The 26682-nt window shown below is 39.4% G+C and overlaps 1 protein-coding gene across 1 annotated transcript; it reads right to left on the bottom strand.

Annotated features, from left to right (window-relative positions):
- On the bottom strand, nucleotides 1–26682 carry LOC106822389 (calcium-activated chloride channel regulator 4). Its single transcript, XM_014827569.3, has 14 exons — nucleotides 26468–26682; nucleotides 21665–21805; nucleotides 21376–21523; nucleotides 17138–17246; nucleotides 15332–15509; nucleotides 14781–14999; nucleotides 12484–12711; nucleotides 8658–8835; nucleotides 7255–7361; nucleotides 4897–5112; nucleotides 4042–4309; nucleotides 2210–2380; nucleotides 1031–1264; nucleotides 1–672 (listed from the first exon to the last, which is right to left on the bottom strand). Exons 1-14 carry the CDS (start codon nucleotides 26624–26626, stop codon nucleotides 230–232), a joined length of 2799 nt encoding a protein of 932 aa, XP_014683055.1. The 5' UTR covers nucleotides 26627–26682; the 3' UTR covers nucleotides 1–229.

Here is a 26682-nt window from a genome sequence, read left to right as displayed (position 1 = left end):
TAGCAGTATGAAAAAGGATCTTTATTCATTGCTTTTTATGATAAGTAAAGTAATGAGTAAATAAAATTATTAAACTTTAATATTGACTTACAGTTTTTCAAATAGTCCTGGATGTTTATATTTAATCAAAGTATCCTTTCTAGAATTCTTAAAATTAATTTTATGAGTACATGATCACACAGGATGAATTTAAAAAATTAGAAATATCTTTCACTTTTGTTGTTGTTTTTTAAAACTCTGTTCTAGGCCTTCTTGAATTTTTTTTCTTGTTTAAGATGCAAACAGCGGTACTTAAAATAATACTAACAAGCGCCACAGACCCAACCACTGACAACACCAAAGAAGAAATGCTAACTCCAGAATTAGGAAGATTTTCACCGGGACTGGGATTTGGCTGAGTTTCATCAGGACTGGAATCTGCTTCAGGAATAAACAAAGCTACTTGTGCAATGTTGGATACTTTTGATGTCAAATTGCTTTTATCCACACTTTGAATGGCAATGAATATGTGGGTTGCATTTTCTTCTGAGATGTTTCCTGGTTTAAACGCAAAGGTTTCCTCAGAGTTGGCCTCCTTTGGTAACAGATCAGTAGTGTTTACTTGCAGAGCGTCATCAAAATTGTCTCTTAGATCCAGGAGACTTCCATTTATTCTTATGATGTACTGTTGAGCTAAGGAAAAAAGTTACATTTAGTTTAGAAACCAGTGCATACCATATTAAATTCCTTTTTAGTCATTCTTCTCAAAATGTTGTTTAGTTATGCAAAGCTTATACTCATAGCTTTTAATTTTTCAATAAAAGCTGAATTCTGATTTTTAAACTCTGCCAAATACTACTTCTTTGTATGAAAGGTGGGGCCAGTTAAAAAGTGTCCTGTTTGATTGTTTCAAAACTATCAGATTATAAAATTAATGCTTTGCTGAGCAGCTGTCAGTTAAAAATTGTTCCTTTCCAACCTCCCCTTACACTCTTGCTTTTGCAACCAGCACCTGTAACTTAATCAACAGCACCTGGCACCTCGTCCTTACCTTTTCCAACGTCAAAGTCATCTCCTGGTGCTGTCCATGTTAGACTGATATTGTCCCCATCACGGGTGGCCTCAAGGTCTGTGATTTGACTTGGTGGGTACAGGTCAGGCAAGGGAAGATTTGAAACATTTGAAACCACAAATGCACCTCCAGACGCTGTTCTGCTGAAACTCTCCAAGGTTGTCTGAGTATCCTCATCAATTTTAGGTCTTGGTGGATTACCTTCAATTTTCCCTGCATTAGAAATTTCCTGGCATTTAGTGGGGAAATCTCTACTAGTATTTTCAGAGCTCAGTGATTTGAATTCCACATCTCATCTTTCCCTTTTCTTTTTTCATATGTGCAGTCACATTTTATTAAGCTTGATGACAAAGTCATAAGTATCCAATTGGTGGGAGGATTCTTTTTTAGCATCCTGACCAGCATTTTGTTGGATGGAATCAGATAACGAACTGCTTTGGAATTAAGACTGCACTGAATGGGAATAATGTAATATTATTCAATGTATGCTTTTTTGACAAAAAGGAATTGTTTTGTCTCTCAAATTGTCTATAGGCTGGGAAGGAATTTGGGGAAATTGTTACTGGTTCCCTTCCAACCACCTGTGCCAGGTCACTCCCTCCCTCCCTGCTTCGAGTGCTAAGGAGTAATATGTCAGGTTACATTCTAGTTGCCAACAGAAGGACCCTAGAAGTCTCAAGATAAGGGACAAGGCAAAGGAAAGTTAACAAAGAATCCATTCTTAATCCTTATGATCACCTTACTCTACACATTGTTTTTCTTTTGACTTAAAATATTTCAAATAAATGTTTACTCATTTGTGTATCTTTTACAGCGTATGTAATCTGAAGGATAAATTCTGTCACTGGCTTGTATTTAGGTACATAATATATTAGACTCTTTCCTTCATCCTGAGCTGAAAATTTGGCATATCAGTGTAGATATAGGTAAGGTGCTCCAAACTAACGTAGTAATGGCTGACATTTATTGAGTGCTTACTGGATGCCAAACACTGTACTAAAGCTTAGGTCAATTTGGAGGCAAACCCCAGGATGACAGAACTTCATTCCAGAAATGGGAAGAGCTATCCTTTGAGTTGCAAAATGTCTGAAGCCTTAATTATATCGACTCACTGTTATTCAAGCCAGCACTGGATTTCAGATACCATGAGTTACTCACCGTCCACTACCCAGCCTGGTATATATGCAGCTCTATTGGCTGGATGCCTTATGCTTCGTGTGGCAGCATTTGTTCCTCCATGAACCCGTACTTTTAAGCTGTATCTGCCATTTTCTGAATAAGCTGTAAAATATCTGGAGTAGACCCCATCATTTTTGAAAGAATCAGCACCTTGTTATAGATATGAAGAAGTAAATGATTATTGTAAAGGAAAAGAGAAATTTATTCATTTTCAAAGCCAAGCATATGGCCTTTATAAGCATACTCCCTTGATTAGGCTCCCTATTTTGGGGCTGACCCCTTGGGTTATATTTCCATTATAGTCTGGTAGTTAGTATCTTGTTGAGTTGATACCTTTGAGTTATTTTATATACATTTATATAACATATTACATATATGCATAATATTATATGTTTTCTAATATATGTATAATATTACACACATATACACACACTGATATCTGTCTAATGAATACCTTCACCTTATTCCTGGTCTGATAGTGGGAAACCCCATCTACTATTAGAGTATACATTTGCAGAACTCAGGAATACTGTAGTATTATAGGTATATTTCTTGATATCAGTAGCAGTGGCGTTATTCATTAAATTGCAAACACATTTCTCAAGGAGTTCAACACTCTAAGACAGAGGCTTTTAAAGTGAGGTTCTTGGACCAGAGGCATCTGCATCTCTCTGGATCCTATTAGGAATGTAAATTTCTCAGACCTCCCAGGGGAGAGCCCAGCATTCTGTGTTATAACAAACCCTCCAGGTGATTCCTTTGCATGCTAAAGTTTGAGAACCCCTGCTCCAAGTCATTGTTAGTCACCAATACCTTCTTAGGTAAAGGCATTCCAAATTAGCTAAGTAGTCATCTGGTAAAACCTTGAGATACGAAGCACGATGTAGGTAAGTTTTAATATTGCATGGAAGAGGTTGGGGAAAGGGAAGAGGCAGGGGATAGTTGAGGAAACTATTGACATATCAGATGAAGGCACTGAGGTGCACCAAAGAAAAATTTTACCTTCTAAATTTTTCACAGAGCCAACTCTAGTGAGGATAGGATTATAAATTGACTAAATCAATTACATTCCAAAAGATACTGACGGAAAATTCTGACAAATCAGATGGTTATCAATGTGGTAATATTCTTGCTCATTAACCTATCAAAAGAAGGTTTAGTTCTGGAACAATCCAGGGTCTGGAGAAAGGTCTTAAAGCACCACTCACCCATAGAGACCAGGAGACAGAGTGTGGCCAACACCATATGTTGTTTCCTGTGAGTCAGATCTGGTACCTAATGCTCCAGTGGTGTCCCCTCCTCTCTCGTGGCAGTTCTGCCTGCCTTTGGGCATCAGTTCCCAGGACTACATGTGTACTTTGTTCCAGCTGTTGGAAAGTACTCTTGCCTGTCCCCTCCTTCCTGCCAGGGACCTGAATTCTACCTCTTAACCCCATATGGTTGCTTGTTTCTCACCCTTTCTGGCCAGACTTTCTTGATGATGGCCCCCCAGGACAGACTTGTTCAGAATTCTTGATGCTGTCCTCAACCTCCTGAATGAGACCTTCCTATCTGGTGACAGACATTGCTTGTCTGGATGACAAACAATAATGGTAGTAAATACCAGGTATTGACTGCTTACCACGTGCAAGACATTTGCTAAGCACCTTGTAGGTTTTACCTGCATAGAATTTTCTGCTGGTCCTGGTGTTCATGCATAATCTGCATCACTTCTTCTGGTGCCTGTTCTACTGCCCCACACTGCCCCAGAGACCCATAACATATCCTGAGTTATGAAAATATAGGCTTATTCATAAAAACTTGTGAATTACCTGCACCGTTATCCAAAAGTTGTAAAACTTCTGTTTTTCCACTATTTGATTCAATGAAAGCAGTCACATTGGCTCCAAGAATGGGTACAAAGCCTTGTAGAATTTCTGCATAAACAATCATTGGGCTGGGGAAGCTGTTTGTGTCTTTATTCATCTTAGCATTCACTGTGATTGGAGGCACGGAAGAATTTGCTGCCCGAGAGTTTACTGTTATCGTTAATATTTCTGAGTTTTGTTTGGCTTGAAGACTGTAAGTCCAAACACCCACCTGCAAATTCAATGAAATTTAGTAAGGATCCAAGATCCAGCTATTTTTTTTGTGTTTCTATTATCCAATGCTAAGATAAATCTCATAAGTATCTTACAGAATAAACAAGTTTTGAGGTTTTTGATAGTAAAAGGATGAGTTTTCACAGGGCATCCTGACTATTGCCATTCGTGGTATCCAAACTTTGTAAAATCTCACTGGAAGATACTTTTGGAATGTTTGCCTTCGTCTGGGCCTTTTCTTTGACCTCAAAGTCCACAGATTCTAGGATCTGGTAGTGCTAGTTAGGAATGACTCTGTAGCTATCTACACACCAAGTTGCACAGACTCTACCTACATTACCTCTTCAAAGTTATTCTTAACCTACCTATTTTTTTCCCTTCTCTTCTTTCCTCCCAATGCATAAGTTCTATCCTCATTTTTCCTGCCATCATAATTCTCAGGACCATAAAAGCATAGAAAGTACATTCTATTTTATCTTAATTTTGAAGATGATACAAATATTGGCACTCGTATTTACAACATTAAACAATGTATTTTCAGCTATAAAATAAATTTGTGAGGAGATCTAAAAGCCAACTGCTCACCTTTGCAGTTCCTGGAATACTGAGATAAGCTATTTTGGAATCTGTGTCCACTGTGAAATTTTCCATCTGTGTTCCATTGGGATCCCAGAGAGAAATAGTGGGAGACTGTCCGTTCCAGGTGACAAGAAAGAATGTGTCCTTTCCCACGGTGCTATCAATTATTACAGTGCCATTCATCCAGAGGTTATTGTTGAGTGTTAGTCCCTTACTTTCAAGCTGTTTAAATATATTTTAAAAAGTAGTTACTGGAGAAAAGAATAATTTTATTTTTTTTTCTTTTTAAATATTGTTCTTAATTTCTGATCTCAGAAGAAGCTTATAGAAGGCATATCACCTTAGGCTTGGGATCTCTCTGAAAGATGATTGAGATGTGACAGTTGTCAGTGTGGAAATATACGGTCTGAAGAAAACACAGGGTATAGTAAAACAGTAGAGCAGGAGAATGGGTTTTACAGTTGGCGACATGGCCACATTATTTTTTCCAGTTATCTTGGCAAACACCCACCCTAGGCTTTATAATTAAAGGGTGCTACAACCTCAGAGAAGAATTAGCTGTACAGTGTGTGTGTGTGTGTGTGTGTGTGCGCGTGCGCGTGTGTGTGTTACCCTCAATTTACCCATTCTCATGATGACCTAAAAATAATTAGTTATTTGTAGTGGCTAGAGTATTTGAGTAGAAACACAGTAAGTGGGGTGGGGCTCAAGAGAGAAAATCAAGACTAGGAAATAATGAGACAAACACTCCTGAATGTTTTCCTATGTGAAATCTTGAAATGATTTCTCACACATGCTAGAGAGTAGCACCAGACAGTAAACACGTCCAACAAGAGTGGAAAGAAGGCAAACTGATGTCCGTGAAGGTTGGAATCCTGAGAAGAGAAAAAGGAAATAGAGGACCCTTCTCTGAGAGGAGCTTCAAAGAAAGTTTTTCAAGTCCTTGTGGCTAGCTGTTAATCAAGGAGAGACAACTTTATCCACTGACCAAGAAGATGTGTCCTACAGAGGTGTTATTTCAGAAATGATGGGAAATCCCATTTCTACTCCAACCCAGTCCTAAAACAAAACTACCTCACACCAGTGCCGATAGAAGGGAGTGATTCTACCATGGAAACATCATTGCCATGACAAAAATCTCAGTCCTAGGTTAAGTGGACATGTCTGTGAGTGAACAAAGTATTATGATCAAGTTAAATCAGAATGTGAGTGACATTTTTAGACTTCTTATCAGGAAAGTTAAAGTTAGAAGGCTTTGGCTACATGGTAGTACTAGGGGAAAACAACTGAGTAAAGAGTGAGATGCAGCCTTTCCTCTGTATTCCAGCTGCCACCATCCAAATCCGAGTCCCCATTTACTAAGATTATTGGAACATACCTCTAACATGTCACTATTCTCTCCCAAGACTTCCCATCATGTACATGAATCCACATTAATCCTTCAAAAATTTGCTTTCTTTTTGTTATTTCTCTATTCCAGAACCTATAAGGCATTTCAAATGAGGGAAAGAAAAAACTTTCTTCCTGCCCCTTCTGCACCATCTAAAAAGTCCATTCTCAAAACTTTAAGCAGCTCCTGCAGTCAGATGTCTCCTTTCTAGCTGATTTCCCGTGTTCTGCTTTTATATTTTAAATTATTTTGGAATATTCCATTTTCATTTCTCACTATCCACTAAAAATTACCAAAGTTAAAAGAGAACACAAAATAATATCCTCAAAATCAGTTCTCCTTCCTACTTGTCAATTTTAGACAGTAGCATCACCTTTCTCTCAGTCAATCCAGTTGAAACCCTCAGAAACTGTCTTTATTCTCCTTCAGTTTATTCTCTATACACTGCCAAGCTAGATCTCAGACCAATTTTTAATCTGTTCATAAGGTAAAGCTACAGACCAGACCTTCAAACCAATATGCATATATTATCCTAACCCTGCATCCTATGCTTTCAGTGCTCTTCATCTTGGAGACTAGAGGAAAATAGGTTTGTTTAGGTGATCAAGGCAAGTTTTAATGTAGGCAGTGACTTGATGAAATGGAAGATGGAAAACAGAAGTTTTGGCATAAAGTGATGTGATGTAGACTTTGTGGGAATGGATATGGATAGAAACAGAATTTTCTAAAAATATTTTAAAGGAAACAGGCTGTGTTGTCATTTATGTGAAAAGAAAAAGAAAAAATATGTCTGCTATCTCATTACTTAATTTGGTCACGTCTAAAGAATAATTTCTATTTCAGGCTGAAGTTTTCACTTTAATTAAAAATTTACTTTGAGAAAAATATAGAACTCAAAACTTATGACAATGAAATTGTTTTTCTTAGTTATGGCTAAATGTAAACACGAAAACCTGAGGAGTGGGAGCTCTGACCTGAAGAGACTGCTGGGAGAGATCGGCGTTTCCTGACACAAGGGCCGCGAAAGCATCAATGAGGCCATTGTTCGCAGCTTCATCTGAAGCATATTTGTGCTTTCCTCCTAAAATGTAAATGCATTAACTAGGTTGCTTTCTAGATAATAAGTACTTATCACATTTTAGTGATTAATAGGATAACAGGATAACAAAATCAAAGTTGCAGTATAGATTATTAAAATAGACTAAAACCAGATAGGTTTAAAGATTAACTCTGAAATGTTAACTTCAACATTTCCTAACTAGAAAGTGTAAGCAACCTTTCCACCTCACTTATAGAAACGTTAGCTGGCTGAAACGCATCAAATAACCATAGAATATTAAAAATGATGTTATAAGTCATTGTACTAAAGCTCACACACTTCACACAGCCCTTTAGGGGAATTAATCACTTGTATGTAAGAAGTAGTTCTAACCACATTGGCTTCCAGATTTTCCAGCCAGAGTAGATCAGAATCAGAAAGGTTAAATGCAGCTATATTGAGTTATCCTGATAATAGCTGGCAATGAGGAGACAGAAAAATGGTAAGTAAGAGAGACAAGTTCAAAAGAGCAGTACTTTTGGGGGGTACTTGGGATAGAAATAAATTTTACACTGGCCATGAAAGTACTTTGAAACAATGGGAGTTTGTACATCTAAGCATTAAAAAGCAAGTATGTATTTGGTAACTTTAGAAGTCAACTCAATACAACAATTGATATTCATAATGTTATAAATTATGTATTTTCTACTATGTTTAAGAAGCCACTGAAAGCATATAGTCCTTTTTCATCACATATCTGTGTATCTAAGGTAACAGCTACCCTGTAGTTAATCTAGAAACTTTGTTGTTACTTAAATTTATTTAGTCTGAACTTCTGTTAATCTTATCACCCCAACCCATAACCTCTGCTCTGGTCTCATGGATTTCCCACTATTCCTCCATATGCCTGGCATTGTCATCCCAACATGGTCTTTTTTGCTCATGACCTGGTCATCATCTCTCACCCTTCCAGAGAAATTCAACCTAGCTCAAGGCCCAGCTCAGAACTCAACTCGTCTCTCATGCCTCCTTCCTGACTCTGTACAACCCTAGGAGAATTAATGGCTTCCTCTGCTCACATCGTGCTTTATTCCTGTATATTCCTTTTGTTGTGGAGGACGGTTATCTGCTTATGCTATCTGATTACTAGTTTTATTTGTCTTTCCAGCCAGCTGGACTGTGAGCCCTTTGAGAACAGAGATCAGGTCTGGTTTAACTCTAGTCCCAGGCTCCTGGCACAGTGCCTGCAGAGCAAGAGCTTGAGAGAAGTTGCTGATCGTCAGCCTCTACACTTGTGCATTGCTATCAAAGGACTAGAGTATATGGGTCACCTTTTACCTGTTATGGTGCTCATCTCTATGACTGCTTGATCAGCAGATGGTCCCAAAGCAATGAAATGAATGATGGCCCCACTTTGTTTCACTTCATCCACGCAACTGCCTGCAGAGTTATCCTCCCCATCGGTCAGCAGCACTATTTCAGATCCATCTATTTGGGGGTATATGCCTGTAAGTACCTGCAAATATAATCAGAGCATAATTACAAGTGTTGCTAGATCAAAGACTTATGGGAGATCAGGAAAAATGTACGGAGGAAATAAAAATGTGCAGAAAGGAAGAAATAGCTTCTGTTTTAAAGTCATAGAATCTGCAATCAGCAGCCCCTGGGGGAACGTAAACATGACTCTATTTTTTGTCCACCTGCTGCAGGGAATTTCTGTTCAAATGAAGTTATATGGGAGCAGGGCTTTGGAACATCCCTCCTGGGTTAAATGACAATGACATCTGAGTCTGGGAAACTCAGGTCAACCAGACGCGAAAAATATAATTGCAGAATGTGGCATTAAGTATTTCTCTGCTCTTTGACCAGACTGCTTTCTGACAAGCCTTCTGTGTATAGTCTGCTGCATATACAGCTACATGCATTAAGAATCCACCTCAATATAAAAAAAAAAAACATAATGATTCCCAATTAGGAAACCCTTACTATGTTTATAAAGAAAAGATATAGAAAGTTCTAAGTGGGTCAACGTTAAGAGTCTTGTCATATAACTTATTTTACCTCTAATAATAACAAGAGCAAACTTAAGAATATTGCTAGTGCTCAGAGAATACATGAATTGTATTTACTGAGATTGAGTTCTATTTGTGGCTTGAACCCATTTCCTGTAAAACCAGACAATTTGAAACTTAGGGTTCTGCATCCAGGTGCCTGTAGGAGAAGATAAAGAGAATTTATCCCAGGATGGTAACTATATTTCATCTTCTCTGACAGCTTTAATTGGTAGTGGCTTCTTAGAGTACTATTTTGAGAAACTGAGTGCAGGCTAATGGGAAAAATGTACCAGATTATCTCTGTGTATGACTCCACTCATATGAAGAATTTAAAATTATGGACTAAGAACAGTTTAGTGGATACCAGGGGAAAGGTGGGGTGGGGGGTAGGCACAAAGGGTGAAGTGGTACACCTACAACATGACTGACAAACATTAATGTACAATTGAACTTTCACAAGATTGTAACCTATCAATAACTCAATAAAAAAAAAATTAAAAAAAAAAAAAGTACCAGATTATCAGTCGCTCTCCTGGGTATGGAGTGGAGGTGTGTGTAGATTTGCAAAAGAGGGTTTGGAATGTAGGAAGCTTTTTTTTTTTTAAAGGTATGCCTTTTTTGTGTGTGAGGAAGATTGGCCCTGAGCTAACATCTGTTGCCAGTCTTTCTCCTTTTGTCCCTGTTATTTTTTTATCCCCCACCCCCCCCCCAATACCTAGTTGTATATCCTAGTTGTAGGTCCTTCTAGTTCTTCTTTGTGGGACACTGCCTCAGCATGGTTTGATGAGTGCTGCTAGGTCGACACCTAGGATCCAAACTGGCGAACCCCCCGGACCACCAAAGCGGAGCGTGTGAACTTAACTGCTAGGCTATAGGGCCAGCCCCTGTAGGAATCCTTATTAAACCTGGTGTCAGGGAACAAAATGACTAGGCTCATTTCAATTTTTGCATGTTTTGGGGCAAAGAATGACTAATATATATATTGTAATATATGTGAAATATGCTCTGACATGCATTAAAACCACATTGAAAAATAGGAAATGCTTTTACACATTTACATCATTTATACAGCATCCCCATCACACTCCCTCTTCACATTTGAGTGCAAAATGAAGATTTAAAGATGAAGTAGAGTTCTCTCTACTTCACCTCTCCCTTTCTTGTATTAGTTTATCCACTGAGTGCTTACAATGTGTTAGTCACTAACCTGGCTACTGGGGATTCAGCAGGACTACATGGTTCCTGCATTCATGGAAAGAATTGAATTAAATTTAAAAATATTTATTGATATTTGGGTGAGAGACTGGGGAGATATAGAGAGTGACAAAGACACAGCAGATATATTCTATAGTTCAAGAGAAACAACACAATATTACAGTGCTACCATTTACTGAATGCTTGCTGGGTGTTAAATGTGTTTTATACACTGTGTAATTTAATCCAAGTCCAAACTCCCAACGTGTCCCTAGATAACAACTCTTCTACCACTCTGCTCCCTACAGTTTATTTCCTGTGGGGCAACCAGAGTCAACTTCATAAATCGTAAATTGATTCTCAGTCTCTGATGCTTAAAGCCCTTCGGTAGCTTTCTGTGGTGCTTAAAATAAAATACAAACTTCTTACCATATTTTTTGAAGCTTTGAAAAATGTAGCTACTGTCTACCTGCCAATCACATTTAATACCCCCTAATTTGTCAGACTCCAGTGTCACTAGCTTCTGTCATTTCTTGGAATAATCCAGTTCTTTTTCACTTCTTTCCCAAGGGACTTTGCACTTTCCTTTCTGCTTGAACCACTGACTCTTTCTCATCCTTCAAATCTTAGCTTAAATGTCACCCTTCAGAGAGAGCCCCAGTGGCCTCTCTACCTAAGGTAGCCAGTGCCCCTCTTTTTCCAGTTACTCTATGACTTCACTCTGGTTCCTGTGCAACACTGTCTCCACAGTCTTCAATCATTGTTGTTTTAAGTTAATTACTGATTGATTGGTGGATGAATGATCTGTTCCCCACTGAAATAGCATGAACTACAAGGGCAGAGAAGCTTTGCTGGGTACATAAATATACATTGAACAAATTAAATTATATTATATGTTTGCCCACTACTCCCAACAATAAATATATGTTGAATAAATTAAAACATGACCAGTCCTATACTAGCTTTCATTGCCCCATTTTACTGATGAGGTAATAGAGAACTAGAGAGGTGAAGAATCACGCTTAGGGTCACAAAGCTAGTAAGTGATAATTGGAGTTTGAACCCAGGACTTCATGTTAAAAAGCTACACTGAAATGCCATGCAATTCATAAAAGAGGGTGATTCAACAGGGGTGAGAGTAGCAGGAAAAGCTGCACAAAGGAGCAAGGAGGTTGAAGAATTGGTAGAAGTTTAACATGCAAAGATGGAAAGAAGGTAACAATAGATATAACAGATAGAACAATAAATAATATTGTTCTAAGTATGTAAATATATAATTTCATTTAATCCTCATAATAGTCCTCTGAAGTAGGCATTCTTGTTTTCCTATATTTTATAAATAAGTCCCTGAGAATCTAAAGAGACTGAAACATTATCTAAGATCACATAGCTGGTACGTGGTAGAGCCAGTTCTCTGAGGTCAAAACTCATGTTGTGACCAGTCTTCCTTACCCAACTTTGACTAACAGTCCCTGCCACATCTGCTTCAATAGATAAACATCAGTTTCCTCTAACTGAATGTGACAGACACTGAAACGAGTATTGGCCCAAAGTGGAATCATACCATTTAGCTTGCTTCATTGCATAAAAGTTGATGACTTTTGCAGCCCAAACACACTTATTTAACTAACATTTTTTGAGCACGGACTATTACGTAGTAACACGACAGACAAAGTCTCTGATGTCACTGGACTTGTGCTCTAGTGGCGTTTTAATACTCATTTATTCACTCATCAGTTTATTCATTGACTTACTGATCCATTAAAAATCATCATGTGAATTTTTTTATGGGCTTAGTCCTGTGCTTCTTAGGATTAGTTATGTCAAAATTAGGGAGAAAGTATGTGCAACAGCATTTAACATAAAAATGTCCTAGTAATAAAGAGAGCAAATTATATTTGTATTATAATTTTCACCTGAAATGCTGATTTAATTCCCCTGCAGATGGAAGTTCCTCCAGAAGCTGCTGTAGGTAAACTCTCCAAGAGCTTGTTTCTTTCATTGCTGCTTGTTATTTGGATTAATTTACTTTTTATGTAGGCAGTACTATCAAAATGCACCATCCCCACCCAGGATCCGTTTTCAATGGTCTGCATCAGGAAATGTTTTGCTGCTTGGTTCATTCGATTTAGGCGATTAGAACCCTGAATAAAAAAGGAAAAGAAAAACAAGCAAATGGCTTCCAACTGGAAAATAATAGGAGATCACATAAAATGAATGAACAGACTTTGTTAAGAATCTTCTATCAATAGTAATTGGTGTTATTAAACAAAGCAATTGTTTTTTCTCAATTGATAAAATTGAAAAATATAGTTATGTGTATTATGTAAAACATATAGGTTAGTAAGGAAAATAAGCTTTTGAGTAAAGCTGATTGTTGACTGCTAAGCACCCAAATTAGAGGTGGAGGGTGGGGTGGGGGCTGGGTTGGAATTGGAGGGCGATGACTCACATCTTAGAGTCTGACTAATTACTCTTGGGATCCTCTGTTGCATTCAGAGGAAACCACTCCCCAGATTCTACAGTTTCTAACAAGATTATCATGGACTCCAACTACAGCCTGAAATTTCTCCATCCACTGGGGACTAGACTACCAAAAAGATGAACTTACTCAAGCTGCAGCTATATTCTTAGAGGCCTAGTCCCTACCTCCCCCATTTCCTCTTCTGCTCCCACCTCTTCCCAGCACTTCCCCACCAATGGATTAATTGGACTTTTTTTTTGGTAACTCAGACTTCCATCTCTCTTTCCTACATGAATGCCCACCATATGAGTGTCTTCATACATTTGTCTTTTCCAGTCCCTCAATACCAGCTGATCTGTGGTACCTTCCCCCAACACATGCCCAAATTTCCCTCTGAACTCCCTAGAACCAAATCACAGTGAGAACCTCCTATATCCCCATCTTTGAGGGCTCTCTTTACTACCTTGCTTTACCTTTACACTTGGCTCTATCTGTACCCTGCCTAGGGGAGGGTGCTCATCTTCTCCCAATCAAGAATGTCATCTCTCCCCAGTGACACTTCCTAGACACTTATATATGCTGGTGTCTAGCACTCTGATGCTCTTTCTGAAACTCTGTGCTATTGTGGATTTTTTCATTCATCCCTTGCCCTTTTCAGTAACCACCCAATTCCCCACTTGTTAAAGACACTATTCCTGATCTTCAGCATGGTCTGTTCTGCTTCAAATGTGCCATTCGTCTGAGTACCTTATCACATTACATCTGCTCATTTGTAGTCTATTCATTTCAACAATTTTTTATTGAGTGCCTATATGTGATAAACCCTGTTCTGGGCAAGTGGGATACAAAGATGAATAAGACACTGTTTCAAGTCCTAGAGGCATGGTTCCTGGAGAGCATGGTTCCAAGTCCTAGAGGAGCTCCCAGGATAGTGGGAGAGAAGTGTGTAATTTCAACATAATTTATAGTAATATAAGTTTGCACAGGTCATTGTGGGAGACCAGTAGAAGGACCCTTAGCCTAGAATCCTAGCCCATTTTTTCCTGGGGAAGTGGGTACCTCTACCAAGTTTTGAAGACTGTGTATGAGTTAACCAGGTGATGGGGCAGAGAGAGTTTTCTCTATTGAACTTTGGACTCATCAAGGATATGGGCTTCTGTTCCTAGAGCCTAGCACAATGCCTACCATTCAGTGAATGATAGTAGAAGGAATGAATGCCTGAATCTGGTCCTATCTTCGTGATGGTGATGCTCTTTGTTGGTGTCTTTGAGTATAAAGAGGTCATTGATACAGGAGTTTAAAATAAGATAAAACCATGTTAAGAATTTTCCTGGTTGATCTTGTCCCTTGACTTGAAATGGAGTTCAGAAGCCCTGAATCTACTTTTTCCTCATGTCTGTCAAGTATTTCCAGTAGACAACGAGGGCGAGCTTAGAAAACATTTTCCTATTTCAATCTCTAGTTCTGATCTTCTAACTAAATCTTTAATAAAGGGCCTAAAAGTCATCCTCAATAAACCTATTTTCTGGAAAAAACAGAGACTCTTGGGTTAGGTCTTTTTAACTCTCTTGCCATCATTCTTTCATTACAATGTTCACTGCCCCACTAGAGGTCATGATCACAGGAAGTGATGGTACTTATGCCACCATGAAATTCAGAACAACCCAGGTGCAGGTAGTGTTGAGTGTTCTTAAGCCCTCAATCACCTCCCTCTTCCTACATCCAGGAAAAATGGGCTCACAAACTTACCCCCATGCTTCCAGACTTATCAAGAACTAAGCACACAATTCTTTGGCTGATCTTCAGCAATGAGAAGACAGGTGGAGGGGGTGGTTCCACCATAGATGCTGTGTTTTTAAAATCCTCAGAATTGCTGATCACCTCCCATGTGCTTCTGGAATTGCACATTTTGTTTTGTAGGCTTGGAGCCTCTCGGTTATGGTTGTTTTCCTTACAGAATTCAACAACCTAAAAGGTTAATAAAATGAAAAAAATTGTTTATGTACAATGCCTTTAAAAATTGAACTACAAATCTGAAAAAATAAAAAATCTGCTCTGCAAATATGTTGTCTATTGAATGAAATTGACTCACTGAGGAATCATATAATAGTAAAGTTGATTTTAAATAATAGTAATAACAGGAACACTAGTTGTGTGCTTACTATATGCCAGTCAGTGTTCAAAGAACTATATATTAATACATCTAATCTCTCAGGTCACCTGCACAGATATTTTATAAATATCATGACATGTCCTTTACTTACAAATATATAGTCTGAAGTAACTATTGATGTACTTACAGAATCAATCCCTTGCATAAACATTATGGATGCCTTTTCGGTTTGATCTTTCTCAGGGAAGAATTGACAATCTTTTTCATACAGTTTTGTCTTAGAATCAATTCTGCATGCTCTGGTTACACAGCTGTCTCCTTGACACGTATAAACTCTATTTATACCAGTAATACCTGTGGGACACCTGAAAGTATGTGACAGTTAGTCTTTGAGACAACCTAACAATTAAAATTTTTTGAAAATCTTAAGGGTCTTTATATCGAGGTTTTCAATAATGACCATTATATCAAGACTTTTATTGTTATTCGTATACCACATGCATCTTATTTTGCCAGGAAAGGTTAAGGGTTTCTACCAGAGCAGTTATCTGCTTTTCCAGAAGTTGCAGAGGGAAATGTTAAGTGGGATCTCCAGTGTAGGCAATGGCTGAGTTCTCTGCTGGGATTCAAGCTCCTGCTGTCCTGCTCACACTAATGGCTTTTGCAAACACCTGTCCTGGTGGCCTTGTGATGGTAAATGCACTGCAGGCGTCTGGACAAGGTGACTTGTGAAACAGTTACTCTTGGTACCACCTTAGCTTGAAGTTCTTTGTAGATTTCTGTTCAAGAAGATATCCCCAAAGAATGGGATGAGGCTTGGCTGCAAGTGTTTTGATTATTCAAGGAGCGTTTTTTTTTTCCTGCTTTATCTCCTCAAACCCCCCAGTACATAGTTGTATATCCTAGTTGCAGGTCCTTCTAGTTGTGGTCAAGGAGCGTTTTTATCCAAAGTGAAATGTGACTTGAAGGAAAGACTGAGGTACTGCCCAGGAGAGCAGAGTAAAGAATCGTGGAGGCGTTTTAAACATATGTTTTATTGCGTGGAATTGGCCACAGTGGCAGTAATTAGAACAAATATGCTGGAATGTGAATATATCCCATCTTTTCAATGTGTTTCCAGTACCAATTCAAGAAGCAATGACTAGATTTCATTCTGTCATTTAGGAAGTCTCCTAAATATGCCTATGTTTCTATTGCCCCAAAACTTAGTGACTGTGATGTTATGTTAACAGCCATGATGAATGTTCTATAGCAAAGACTAGGCATTTAGGGGGAATATGATATAAACAAATGTAATCAATGTAATATTCTTTAAATACATGTCTTTAAACTTGGGCTATAGGGCCGAGGAAGGGCTTTCACTGAAATCTTGTATCTTTCAGTTTGCACATTTTTTATAAGTTCCCAGCCCCATCAGGTCATCTAATATTGATTAAGCTGATGGTACCTAGTTTTAAACCAATTCCCCAAAAAGCATTCTTTTCTCTTGATCTCAGAACCAAGAGGATTGTCTATTATATAAAGTGTGATGTTAGATTGGAATTTTAAAGTGAACTTTATAAACTCAGGAAATTTCTGTTTGGCTCCTCGAAGCTGATTGACTTCTTACTCAGCGCATATTTGCCACTAATTGTAACCAACGTTTTTTTTCATTCTGGTATCGTGTAAATAATTTTGATTTCCTCTCATATAGTAAAACCATTTCTGCAGAGAACAATTTCAGTGTGAATGAATTTTGGCAGCTGTGGTAGAGAGGTATAAAAATATGCCAAATTTGCTACCAAATGCCCTTGAAGTGATGTTTATCTTAAATGGACAGCCAGGTTCTTTAAGGTATACTTTGTAAAATAAAACCAGAAAAGCACTGTTTTGTGATATAGCATCTACTATCTGCATTGGGACAAAAATGAATGACTAGCTTTTGAAAAAAATCAAACTAAGAAAAATAAGAAGTTACACCTGAAGTAATTTAAGAAAATTTAAATGGTCATGCCTTGTTGCTTCAATTTTTTTTGACGTGGCGCTGTAGTAAGGCTCATCTTCGTTGTACTCGTCAAACACTCCCCAGCGGAGATGGGCCCACTCGTGGACAAACAATCTCCCTGTGGGAAAATATTCCAAATATGTCATCGTAATTCAAGTGATAAAATCTGCCCCACAGATAGTTTAAGAAACTTTTTTCCAATCAAAAAATATTTATATTGGGGCTGGCCCGGTGGAGCAGTGGTTAAATGTGCACGTTCCACTTTGGGGGCCCAGGGTTCGCCAGTTCAGATCCCGCGTGCAGACATTGCACTGCTTGGCACGCCATGCTGTGGTAGGCGTCCCACATATAAAGTAGAGGAATGGGGGCATGGATGTTAGCTCAGGGCCAGCCATCCTCAGCAAAAAGAGGAGGATTGGCAGCAGTTAGCTCAGGGCTAATCTTTCTCAAAAAAAAAAAAAATTATATTCAGGCTTAAATAGCTGGCAACATTTATATTTTTGTTTATACAAAAGTATATTACATTACATTGCACTCTATTATGTTACATTGTGTAGTATATTGACTTTTTATTCTACAACATGTTAAATCAACAAAACATTTATTATATACACAGCATGGTGTAAGAGACTGGACTTTGGGTCTTGGTTCTTGGGGGGCAAAAAATCTTAGATATTACTGTGGTTTTGGCTCTACAACATTCATTCCTACCAACAACATAAAGACAAATATGACATATCTGTGGTATTGAAATTTCATGAGGGTGCGATTAGTTAAAAAGTGTATATAAATGCTCCTTAGGAGGTTGATAATAAAAAAAGATTGGAAAACACTGCTAAAGACCATATATAATCTTATGGGTGTCTAAATGAAGTGATTAATTTATAGTCCCTAGCATATGTAAGCATTAATTATATGAAAACAATTATTATTAATTATATATATTCAGTGCTATAGTAGGTACCAGGAAATATAAAGATGAGTAAGATATAGTCCTTGACTATGAAAGCTTAGAGAGAGGGAATCAGAATTTAAAAAAATTTTTTCCTAAGAATTTCAGAGTAAATGGAAGAGTAAAGGTAAATCCAAGCTGGAAATACAGGAAGAAGAAACAAGTAGAATTTTTGTTCCAGCAATATTAGGAAAAACATTGGAAGAAATAGAAATGGAGAAGAAATAGTTGGAAATATAGTCTGTTCTGCTACAATGTGTGTTTCTCTAACTCAAATTAACTCATGAGATCTGAAAATAGGGTTAAATGTCAGTATTATGCAAAAGTCATGTTTCTTTTTTTTTGTCCAAAGATTGGCACCTGAGCAAACATCTGTTGCCAATCTTCTTTTTTTTCCTTCTTCTTCTCCCCAACGCCCCCCAGTACATAGTTGTATATTTTAGTTGCAGGTCCTTCTGTTTGTGCTATATGAGACACTGCCTCAGCATGGCCTGATGAGCGGTGCCATGTCCGCGCCCAGGATCTGAACCTGCGAAACCCTGGACCTCCAAAGTGGAGTGTGCGACCTTAACCACTCAGCCACAGAGCCTGCCCCAAAAAGTCATGTTTCTTCTTGAAATCTCTGTGCCTCAAAATATGTTCCTGGGACCAGCAGCATCAGCATCACCTGGGCACTAACAAGATCTGCAGAATCTTGGGCCTGCTCTAGATTACTGAATCAGAATCTGCATATTTACAAGATCCCTAAGTTATTCCCTACATGTTAACCTTTAAGAACACTGGTTTAAGGTTTCCTAGGCAAATGGATCCAAATTATTGAGTGCGGAATTATAACCTTCAGTATGGGAAGAAAAAACCCTTATATCAGCTACTACAATAGGAGTTTGATGACTTTTAAGAAAATTTAAAACTGCCTGCACAAGTGGCTCACTTTTTAGAGAGACGTGCTTCCGTCTCAGCTCGTGGCAGGTTATCTTACCTCCAGTGCACACCTCCATTTGCTAAGAGAGTAGATTTCAAGAGCTCCCACCACACATACACACAAAGGTAACTATGTGAGGAGATGAAATGTTAGTTAGCTTGACTTTAGCAATGATCTCACTATGTAAATGTACATCAAATCATCATGATGTAGACCTTGTATCTCTACAATTTTTATTTTTAAAAAAGCAGCCACTGTGATTTAGAATTGCATCCCCATCTACATCATTGTCTCGGTTCCCACTAGCCCTCTTCTCACTTCTCAAAGCATTTCCTCTGTGTGTGTGTGTGTGTGTGTCTGTGTACCTTTAATATCTACAATGATGGCAGCATCCAACCACACTGGGCTGCCCCTGGGTGGTCCAAATGATCTTCCCATGTGCCTATTGTTATTGTTGTTATCATTTCTATTACAAATTGTATGGATTTGGGGACTGTCTTTTTAATCTTATTTTCCCAAAAGCTTTATTGTTTTTAGGGCATTGTTTTGCAGAATGTGAGTTTTTTTCACAAACTCATGGATCCCATTAGGGCAGAAACACCTGTTTAAGAGGGAAGGGTGAAACTGTCAGTTATGGCCTTGGGTTGAGGTGGGGGGTATGGAAAAATAACAAGAGCTCAGGTGGGAACCTTGGCTTTAAAAACTGGAGAAAATCCTCCTAAGACAGCTGGAGGTGGGGAGACATGAAGGTGGACTTGAGTTTGGAAGTAGAGAGAAAGAAGATAGGGGCCTTTATTTTTTTGGTCAAGTCACCTGTTGATTGATGGGATTGAAAAGAGTGACTAGAGATCTTGAGAAAAGTGGTAGAAGTCTTAGAACAACTGCTATAGGGAATATATGGGAGCTGAGAAGAGGGAAGTAAAAATATTGTTGAGTAGCTTTGAGTGCTTCCCTGAGCTTGGAAAATGTGTTTTTGTGATGATACCACTTAGTTTTGTATTTTCTTTCACGTATGTTTTCTTGGAAACATGTTAACAGGACCCAAAGGAAAGTGTCAAGAAACTCAATACAGAGGATTTGGCAAGCTGAATGGAACATAAGGATAGGAGTGGTGAGGGAGTTGAGCTGTTTATACTTGTAATTGAACTGAATTTCTGGACATACCAAGGAGGAAAGAAAGTATAGTTACAAGGGCTCAAGGGATTAGAGGTGCCAAATAGAACAAAGCTCAAGTGGGGAAAGGAATATGTTGGGGAGAAGTAAGATTGGGATGGGATGGTATGATATAGCTTTCAAGACTAGGGTTGGGAACAGGTCCAGGTAATGATGAGGACCAGGGCTGGCTGAGTGTTTGACAGAGACAAAGAAACTTAATGTATGCTCGTTGAAAGGGCAATGGAAGAGGGAGATTCTGGAGTATGTAGATTCAGGAAGTTTTCACTGAGTAGTGACATATTCATTGGGCCTTCCTTTAACAATGATTTGTATTTTATATGAAAAATAATATACTTTAGTTCATTTTAACCAATGATCTTAACTTTTAGATGGAGCTAGATGGAAACGTCATTTTTATAGATAAAAGTGATCACTTATAGACAAGTTCATGTGGTTCAGCCAAATAGGTTGAATATAATATGAGGAACTAACAGCCTGTGAGTGTTTTCTCTTGGCCAGGAACTGGTATCTTGGCTCTTTCCAGCTTGCCAGGCATCTGCCTTCCATGGAGGCAGCACGTGATTGATTAATATCCAACTGTGGAGAACTGGAAAATTAAAATCTAAAAAGTATGCCAGGGGCCAGCCCAGTGGAGTAGTGGTTAAGTTCATGCACTCTGCTTCGGCAGCTTGGGGTTTGCTGGTGCGGATCCTGGGTGCGGACCTACACACGGCTCATCAAGCCATGCTGTGGCAGCATCCCACATGGAAGAACTAGAAGTACTTACAACTAGGGTATACAACTATGTACTGGGGCTTTGGGGAGAAAAAAAAAGGAGGAAGATTGGAAACAGATGTTAGCTCAGGGACAATCTTCCTCACAATAAAATAAAAAAATAAAAAGTATGCCAAAGGAAAACATTGAATATTGCTGCCCTTTGTTCAAATTCCTGTAGACACTGTACTGACTGTAGTTACATGGATTATGTAATTTAACGTTCACAATAATTTTGTAGGGTAGGAACTCCTCTATTCACCATTTTACAGGAAGTAGACACAGAGAGGCTAGGTCACTTGTCCAAGGTCACACACAGTTGATAATTAGGGAAGTCAGGATTTGAACCACAGGACTCTGACTCCAAGGCTTGGACACTTAAGCTTGGTAAAAAGCTGCTTGTTGGAAGCATTGCAAAATATATGTTTTAACCAAAATTCCTACCTGATGGTCCATATTCACTTTCATTTTTTCCAAGTACAAAGTCGGGGGTGAGATGAATGTATTCTCCTTTCTCTCCACAGGCAGTAAACTGTTTGGTGTATGGTTCATCTCCACCTGGGAGGGTAGGTGGTGCAACTAAAACATCAGCCTGAGAATGTTTAAAAATATTTTTAAGAGATCAGAAATAGAAATGATAGCATTTACTCAGAACAACTCTGAAACGACCAGTTTGCTGTAAAACTGAGGAGCAGCAAAAATTATAATTTTTAAGAGAAACTTTTTGACTCACGTGTTCATAGCTTTCACGTTTTGGCCTCTTATATTCAGAGTTTTCCTTCCAATTCTCAGGAATTAATATTGAAACATTTTTGAAAAAGAATCTTTTTTCTGTGGCTTCAAACAGGTAAGTAGACGCTGCAGTCACCATGTCCTATTGTTAAAGGAAACACATGTGAGGATGGCGAAGTGACAGTGGACTAAATGAACAAGTGTTCGTCATAGGCATTTCCCAACTTAAGAGTGGATAGAAAAAGCAACTTACTAATGAGCAAGGGCTCTGCCTCACAATTCACTTGGCCACCTCAGTCCAAAATTATAGTTTCATTCTGCACATTAAAGGTTGAATCTCCCATAATCCTTCATCAAAAGGCAAATGCTCGTGTTTGGTGTTAAGAGAAATTGTATAAAATGATAAAGGCATAGACTTTAGCGTCATCTGCTTGGTTCCAATACTGGCATCAGCACTTTCTGGTTGATAGGGCTTCACCAGTTTACGTAACGCTCTGAAGCCCAGTTCCCTCATCTCTTAAATGGAGTATTGCAATCTATCTTTAAGGTTGGCATAAATATGAAATGAGTTGTATAGTACTCCACACATAGGCAGTCATAAACCGGTTGATGTCATTACTGTTTATAAGTCGTAGTAGAGAACAGCCTTAGCTGATGCAAGCTAAGGAGAACATTCTGTAGGGACTGGTCATAGGAGAGGATTTTCATTATACTCCCACTGTGCAGGAGAGGCAGCTGGGTTGGGATCCTAGAAGGTGGGGTGATGCAAAATTCATAGGAGAGGCAGAGCTTTTTGATCCTAGGCAGAGCTTATTGCTCTGCCAACAAGCTGAAAATAATATCACCTTATACTGTTCCATATCCTGAATCCAAAGATGCAACGATTATTAAGAGAAATAGTCCTTCCCTAGAGCTTACTATGTAGTGGGAGAAATAAATGGGTGAAAAAGTCCTATGGTAGATGATCAAACCCACTGAATATTTGGGGGATCCTGGATGCTAGATGACGGTGTCATCCTCTTCATCTCACTGGCAACGTCCCAGTCAAGAGTGTTGTTTTCTTTAAGGCAGGCTCCAGTCCTCCAGGGTGCTTCCTGACCTAACATAAGCCCATCATAGAGCTGTTCTATTTCAGGAGTTCCAGAGCTCTCTACCCTGTGTTCTTGAAGAGAGTTCAGTGTGCTGACTGTAGTGTACTGAGGAGATCAGCAAACTGATTGGGTTCAGAGCCATGGGATCAATCAGAAGCCAGAGTACAGAGAACTGAAGGCCCAGAGGACTGGCTAGGAGTCAGGGAAAGGCCTTCAGAGAGCTCCTAATCTAGATAGGAGGTTACTTCATCACTGGCCTAGAGCAGATGAAAGAATTCTCTACCTGTTCCCTAAGGAGGCCTCTCTCCTTTATTGTTGTGGGATATTTAGGTCTCAACCAGTTACCTTCTGCTTGAAGTGATGGCTCTCTCTGTGGTTACGATATGAAAGCATATGTGGTGGTTTGAATTGTGCTACTGATTGGAAAATAGTGTTGCTGCATACAGTTGTGTTGTACATTGTACAACTCCAAGGGATTCCATTTTCTTTGTAGTCTCCATGGCTCTGTGCAACTCCCTTGGTTAATGGAATGTTCTCTGTTCATGGAGGGATTTCACAGACCCTATATCACATGACTGATACCCTGGGATATACTAAGGGGCCTAATAAGGGTTCTCACAGTCTTTCTTAGCAGAATTCCTGTAATATTCCTTCTAAATTCCTTCCCAGTATTATTCTAATATCCTAATTGGATCAAAGAAGATTAAGACATCAATGTTTTCATAAATAAGGACTCTCAAACCAAAAAGACACATGAATAAAAGGAATAAGGAAAGATGACAAGTGACATCTTAGATCATGCATTACCAGTGAGTTCAGCAAAAAATCTTATTATGGTCAGAGAGTATCCCAACAGTAAGGCTATGTCCTGAAGTTGGTCCATCAGTTGCAAAATACAGTGGTTTTCATCATCTTATACAAACCAGAACTCAAACCCAGGTCTGTCAGCCTTCAGAGTCCCTGTGCTAGATCTCAGCTCTGATTGTGCTATTTAATGTAATGTTGGGAAAATTATTTAATCTCCAAATATCAGTTTTCTCCTGTGTATTATGTGGATGAGAGTATTTCTCAAGGTTGCCTGATAATATAAATGCAAGGACATTGTAGAGGGCTAAGAGACTATCAGGAAACTTTGTGTAATCTAGGCATTTCCACTAAAAATCAATCTTTTACTTGTAGTGTTCAAGAGAGGATCTTTTCAAATTTTTTTCCCCCTACAAATAATTCTTCCAAATACTAATTTCAGAGGCTCAGAAAAGTTTGAATCTGATTGGCTGTCCCTGAACACTAAGAAACCGTCAATCAGAATCAGTTATATTAACTGCTATTCAAGCCTGTGTCTTTCAGTATAAGGAATCTTTATCTTCCCCTGGAATTCAAAAGGTATCAATAAATGAACCCTGCTATGCTGCCAGAGTTTATACAGAATGAGTGCTAAATGGTAGCCACAGAATCACCTGTTCACCACTGAGGTCATGCCCATCAACTTCTGGTGGATAATAACACCCATGAGAGGGCTAAAACAGTGAGCATAAGGACACAGTAGTGGAGGAATTGAATTTAAGGAATTAGTAAATGTCAGGGACAGGGGACCTAATTCACATGGCTGTAACACCAATCTCTTTCTTACATAGAATGTGAGAGGTGGAAGAAACTGTAGAAATCGGAGTCCTTGGTTCAGTCCTGGAGACTCTCTCTTCTCCATCTGCACTTCCTAGTGAACTCCTTTATTCTCATGGTTTCCAATCTCGTCCACACATGGATGACTCCCAAATTTTCATCTCCCCCCAGATTTTCCCCCTGAATTCTGATTCCTGTCTCTATCCACGTGGGTGTCTAATAAGCATCTCAAATTCAAAATGTCCAAAAGTAACTGCTGATCTCTCAACTGCCAAATTTTCTCCTCTTCTCAATTGCTGATAATTCCATCCTTACAAGTGTTCAGGCCAAAACCCTTGAAGTCTTCTGTGACTTCTATCTTTCCCTCCTTCCACCTCTACCCCCCGCACATCTAAACCATCAGCAAATTCGTCTATGCTACCCTCCGAATATGCTCAGAATCACCCTCTTTAATGATTTCTACCACAATAGCTCTGTTGCTAGCCACCATCACTTCTGACTTGCGACAGCTTCCTACCCAGTGTCCTTCTGCACCTCTCTGCTGCAACAGAGCTTATATAGGATGAGCAGAAGTGGAAACTCTCTCCAGAGTTTCCTCAACACTACCTTCAGAGTGATCCCCGAATATGCAGGAGACAGCACACCCCTTCTCTGCTCAGAATCCTTTCATGGATTCCTGTTACAGACTCTTAACATCAGCCCTGATATCAGTTCCCCACATTGAACCCAGCATACGTGGGGTTAAAACTAAAACCCACCACCCCCTTTCCTGCTTCTCTAGCTCCACTCACATGTAAATACCTGTTTCTTTAAACTTTGACTCTTTGAGCTTTACAACTAAATGGGAGTTACAAATTGTTAAAAGCCCAGGTGGCCTGGAGTTGGAGGCACACTAAAGTTTAGCTAATCATGTGTCCTTGAAGTTTGCCAGGAAAGCTGCTGTCTCAAGAATATCAAGGAGCGGAGGCTTCCCAGACCTCAACTCCTCAGTCCTGGCGCTCGAACCCGCCTCAAACAGGAAGACGAGACAAAGGCGAAGGACACTCACCTGCCATCCTCCTATCTCACCATCCCCCCGCCTCGCTGCAAGCAGCCTCTCAAGGCCCAACGCAGGCTGGTGGGAAAACACCGACTTGCACAAGCTCCACGCGCCCCCTCCCCTACCCCAAACCCCAAATAAAAATCCCTACCCATTCCTCATCGGGGAGCTAGCAATTTTTGAGGCATGAGCCCTTGCTTTGCTCCCTGGGCCTGGCATAGTAAAAAACTTTCCTCTTCCACTCAAGACTCTGTTCTCGTTATTTGGATTGGCATCGGGTTCAGAGACAGAACTTTTGGTTACATTCCCATGGCACTCCGAGTAAAAACCCCAAAAGTCTTTCCAGTGCTCTGGGCCCTGCCACCTCTCCACTTCAGCCAACTCTGCCCTTCCTCCTGCTCATTCACAGTTGTGTCCTTGGTCTCATCAAGCATGCTCTCACCTCCATGCCTCTGCGCCTGCCGTTCCCTCCCCGGAATTTTCAGTGGGCTCTTCCCTCACTCATCTCAGGTCTCTGCTCAGATGTCACAGCAACAGTGAGGCCTTCCCTGAGTACCCGACATGAAACAGTAACCCACATCTCCCCTACCCCAGCCCCACCAACACTCCCTATCCCCCTGGGCTGATTTATTTTACTCCATAACAACTTACTACCGTCTGACCTGCTACACAGTTACATGTTTCTATTATCTACAGCGGCTGAAAAGAGTGTACACTGCACGAGGGCAGGGGCTTTTTATTCACTCTTGTCTCCCCCTGACATGCTATAAACATTCAATAAATCACTGCTTAAAAATGGACAAGTCCAACTGCTTATTTACTGATAAAGACACTGAGGATCAGGGAGGCCCTGTTCCCTGTCTTGGGTCTTATGGTGAGAGAGGGTAGAACCTCATCTAGAACCTGCAATTCCCACTGACATTCTAGCATTGTCTTCACTGCACCACGCTGCTTTTAAACTTTCTGGACCATTCACAACTTTCCATAATAATTATTAACTGCTAACTTTTTTCTACTCCACGATTTATATAGAGAAATCTTATCTCTTCCTTACCTTTATCTGTTCTATTATTTTTCCATCTTCTGGCACAGCAGGGTCTATAGCAACGATGACACCTTCGTAGCCATTGTTGTTCAGCTGAACGAGGGACGTATCAGACCCCTGTGGAAGCTGGAGGACTAAGAGAAAAACCACACTTCTGAATAACCCCATAGTTGCTCTGAATTGTCCTGGCTCCAAGGCTGGCTGGTTTTTTCAAGAGACTTTTC

The sequence above is a fragment of the Equus asinus genome, chromosome 16 (assembly GCF_041296235.1).
Source record: "Equus asinus isolate D_3611 breed Donkey chromosome 16, EquAss-T2T_v2, whole genome shotgun sequence".
In the NCBI taxonomy this organism is placed as follows: Eukaryota; Metazoa; Chordata; class Mammalia; order Perissodactyla; family Equidae; genus Equus; species Equus asinus.
The sequence above is the reverse complement of the archived record's forward strand: the minus strand, read 5'-3'. Positions and strand labels throughout refer to the sequence as shown.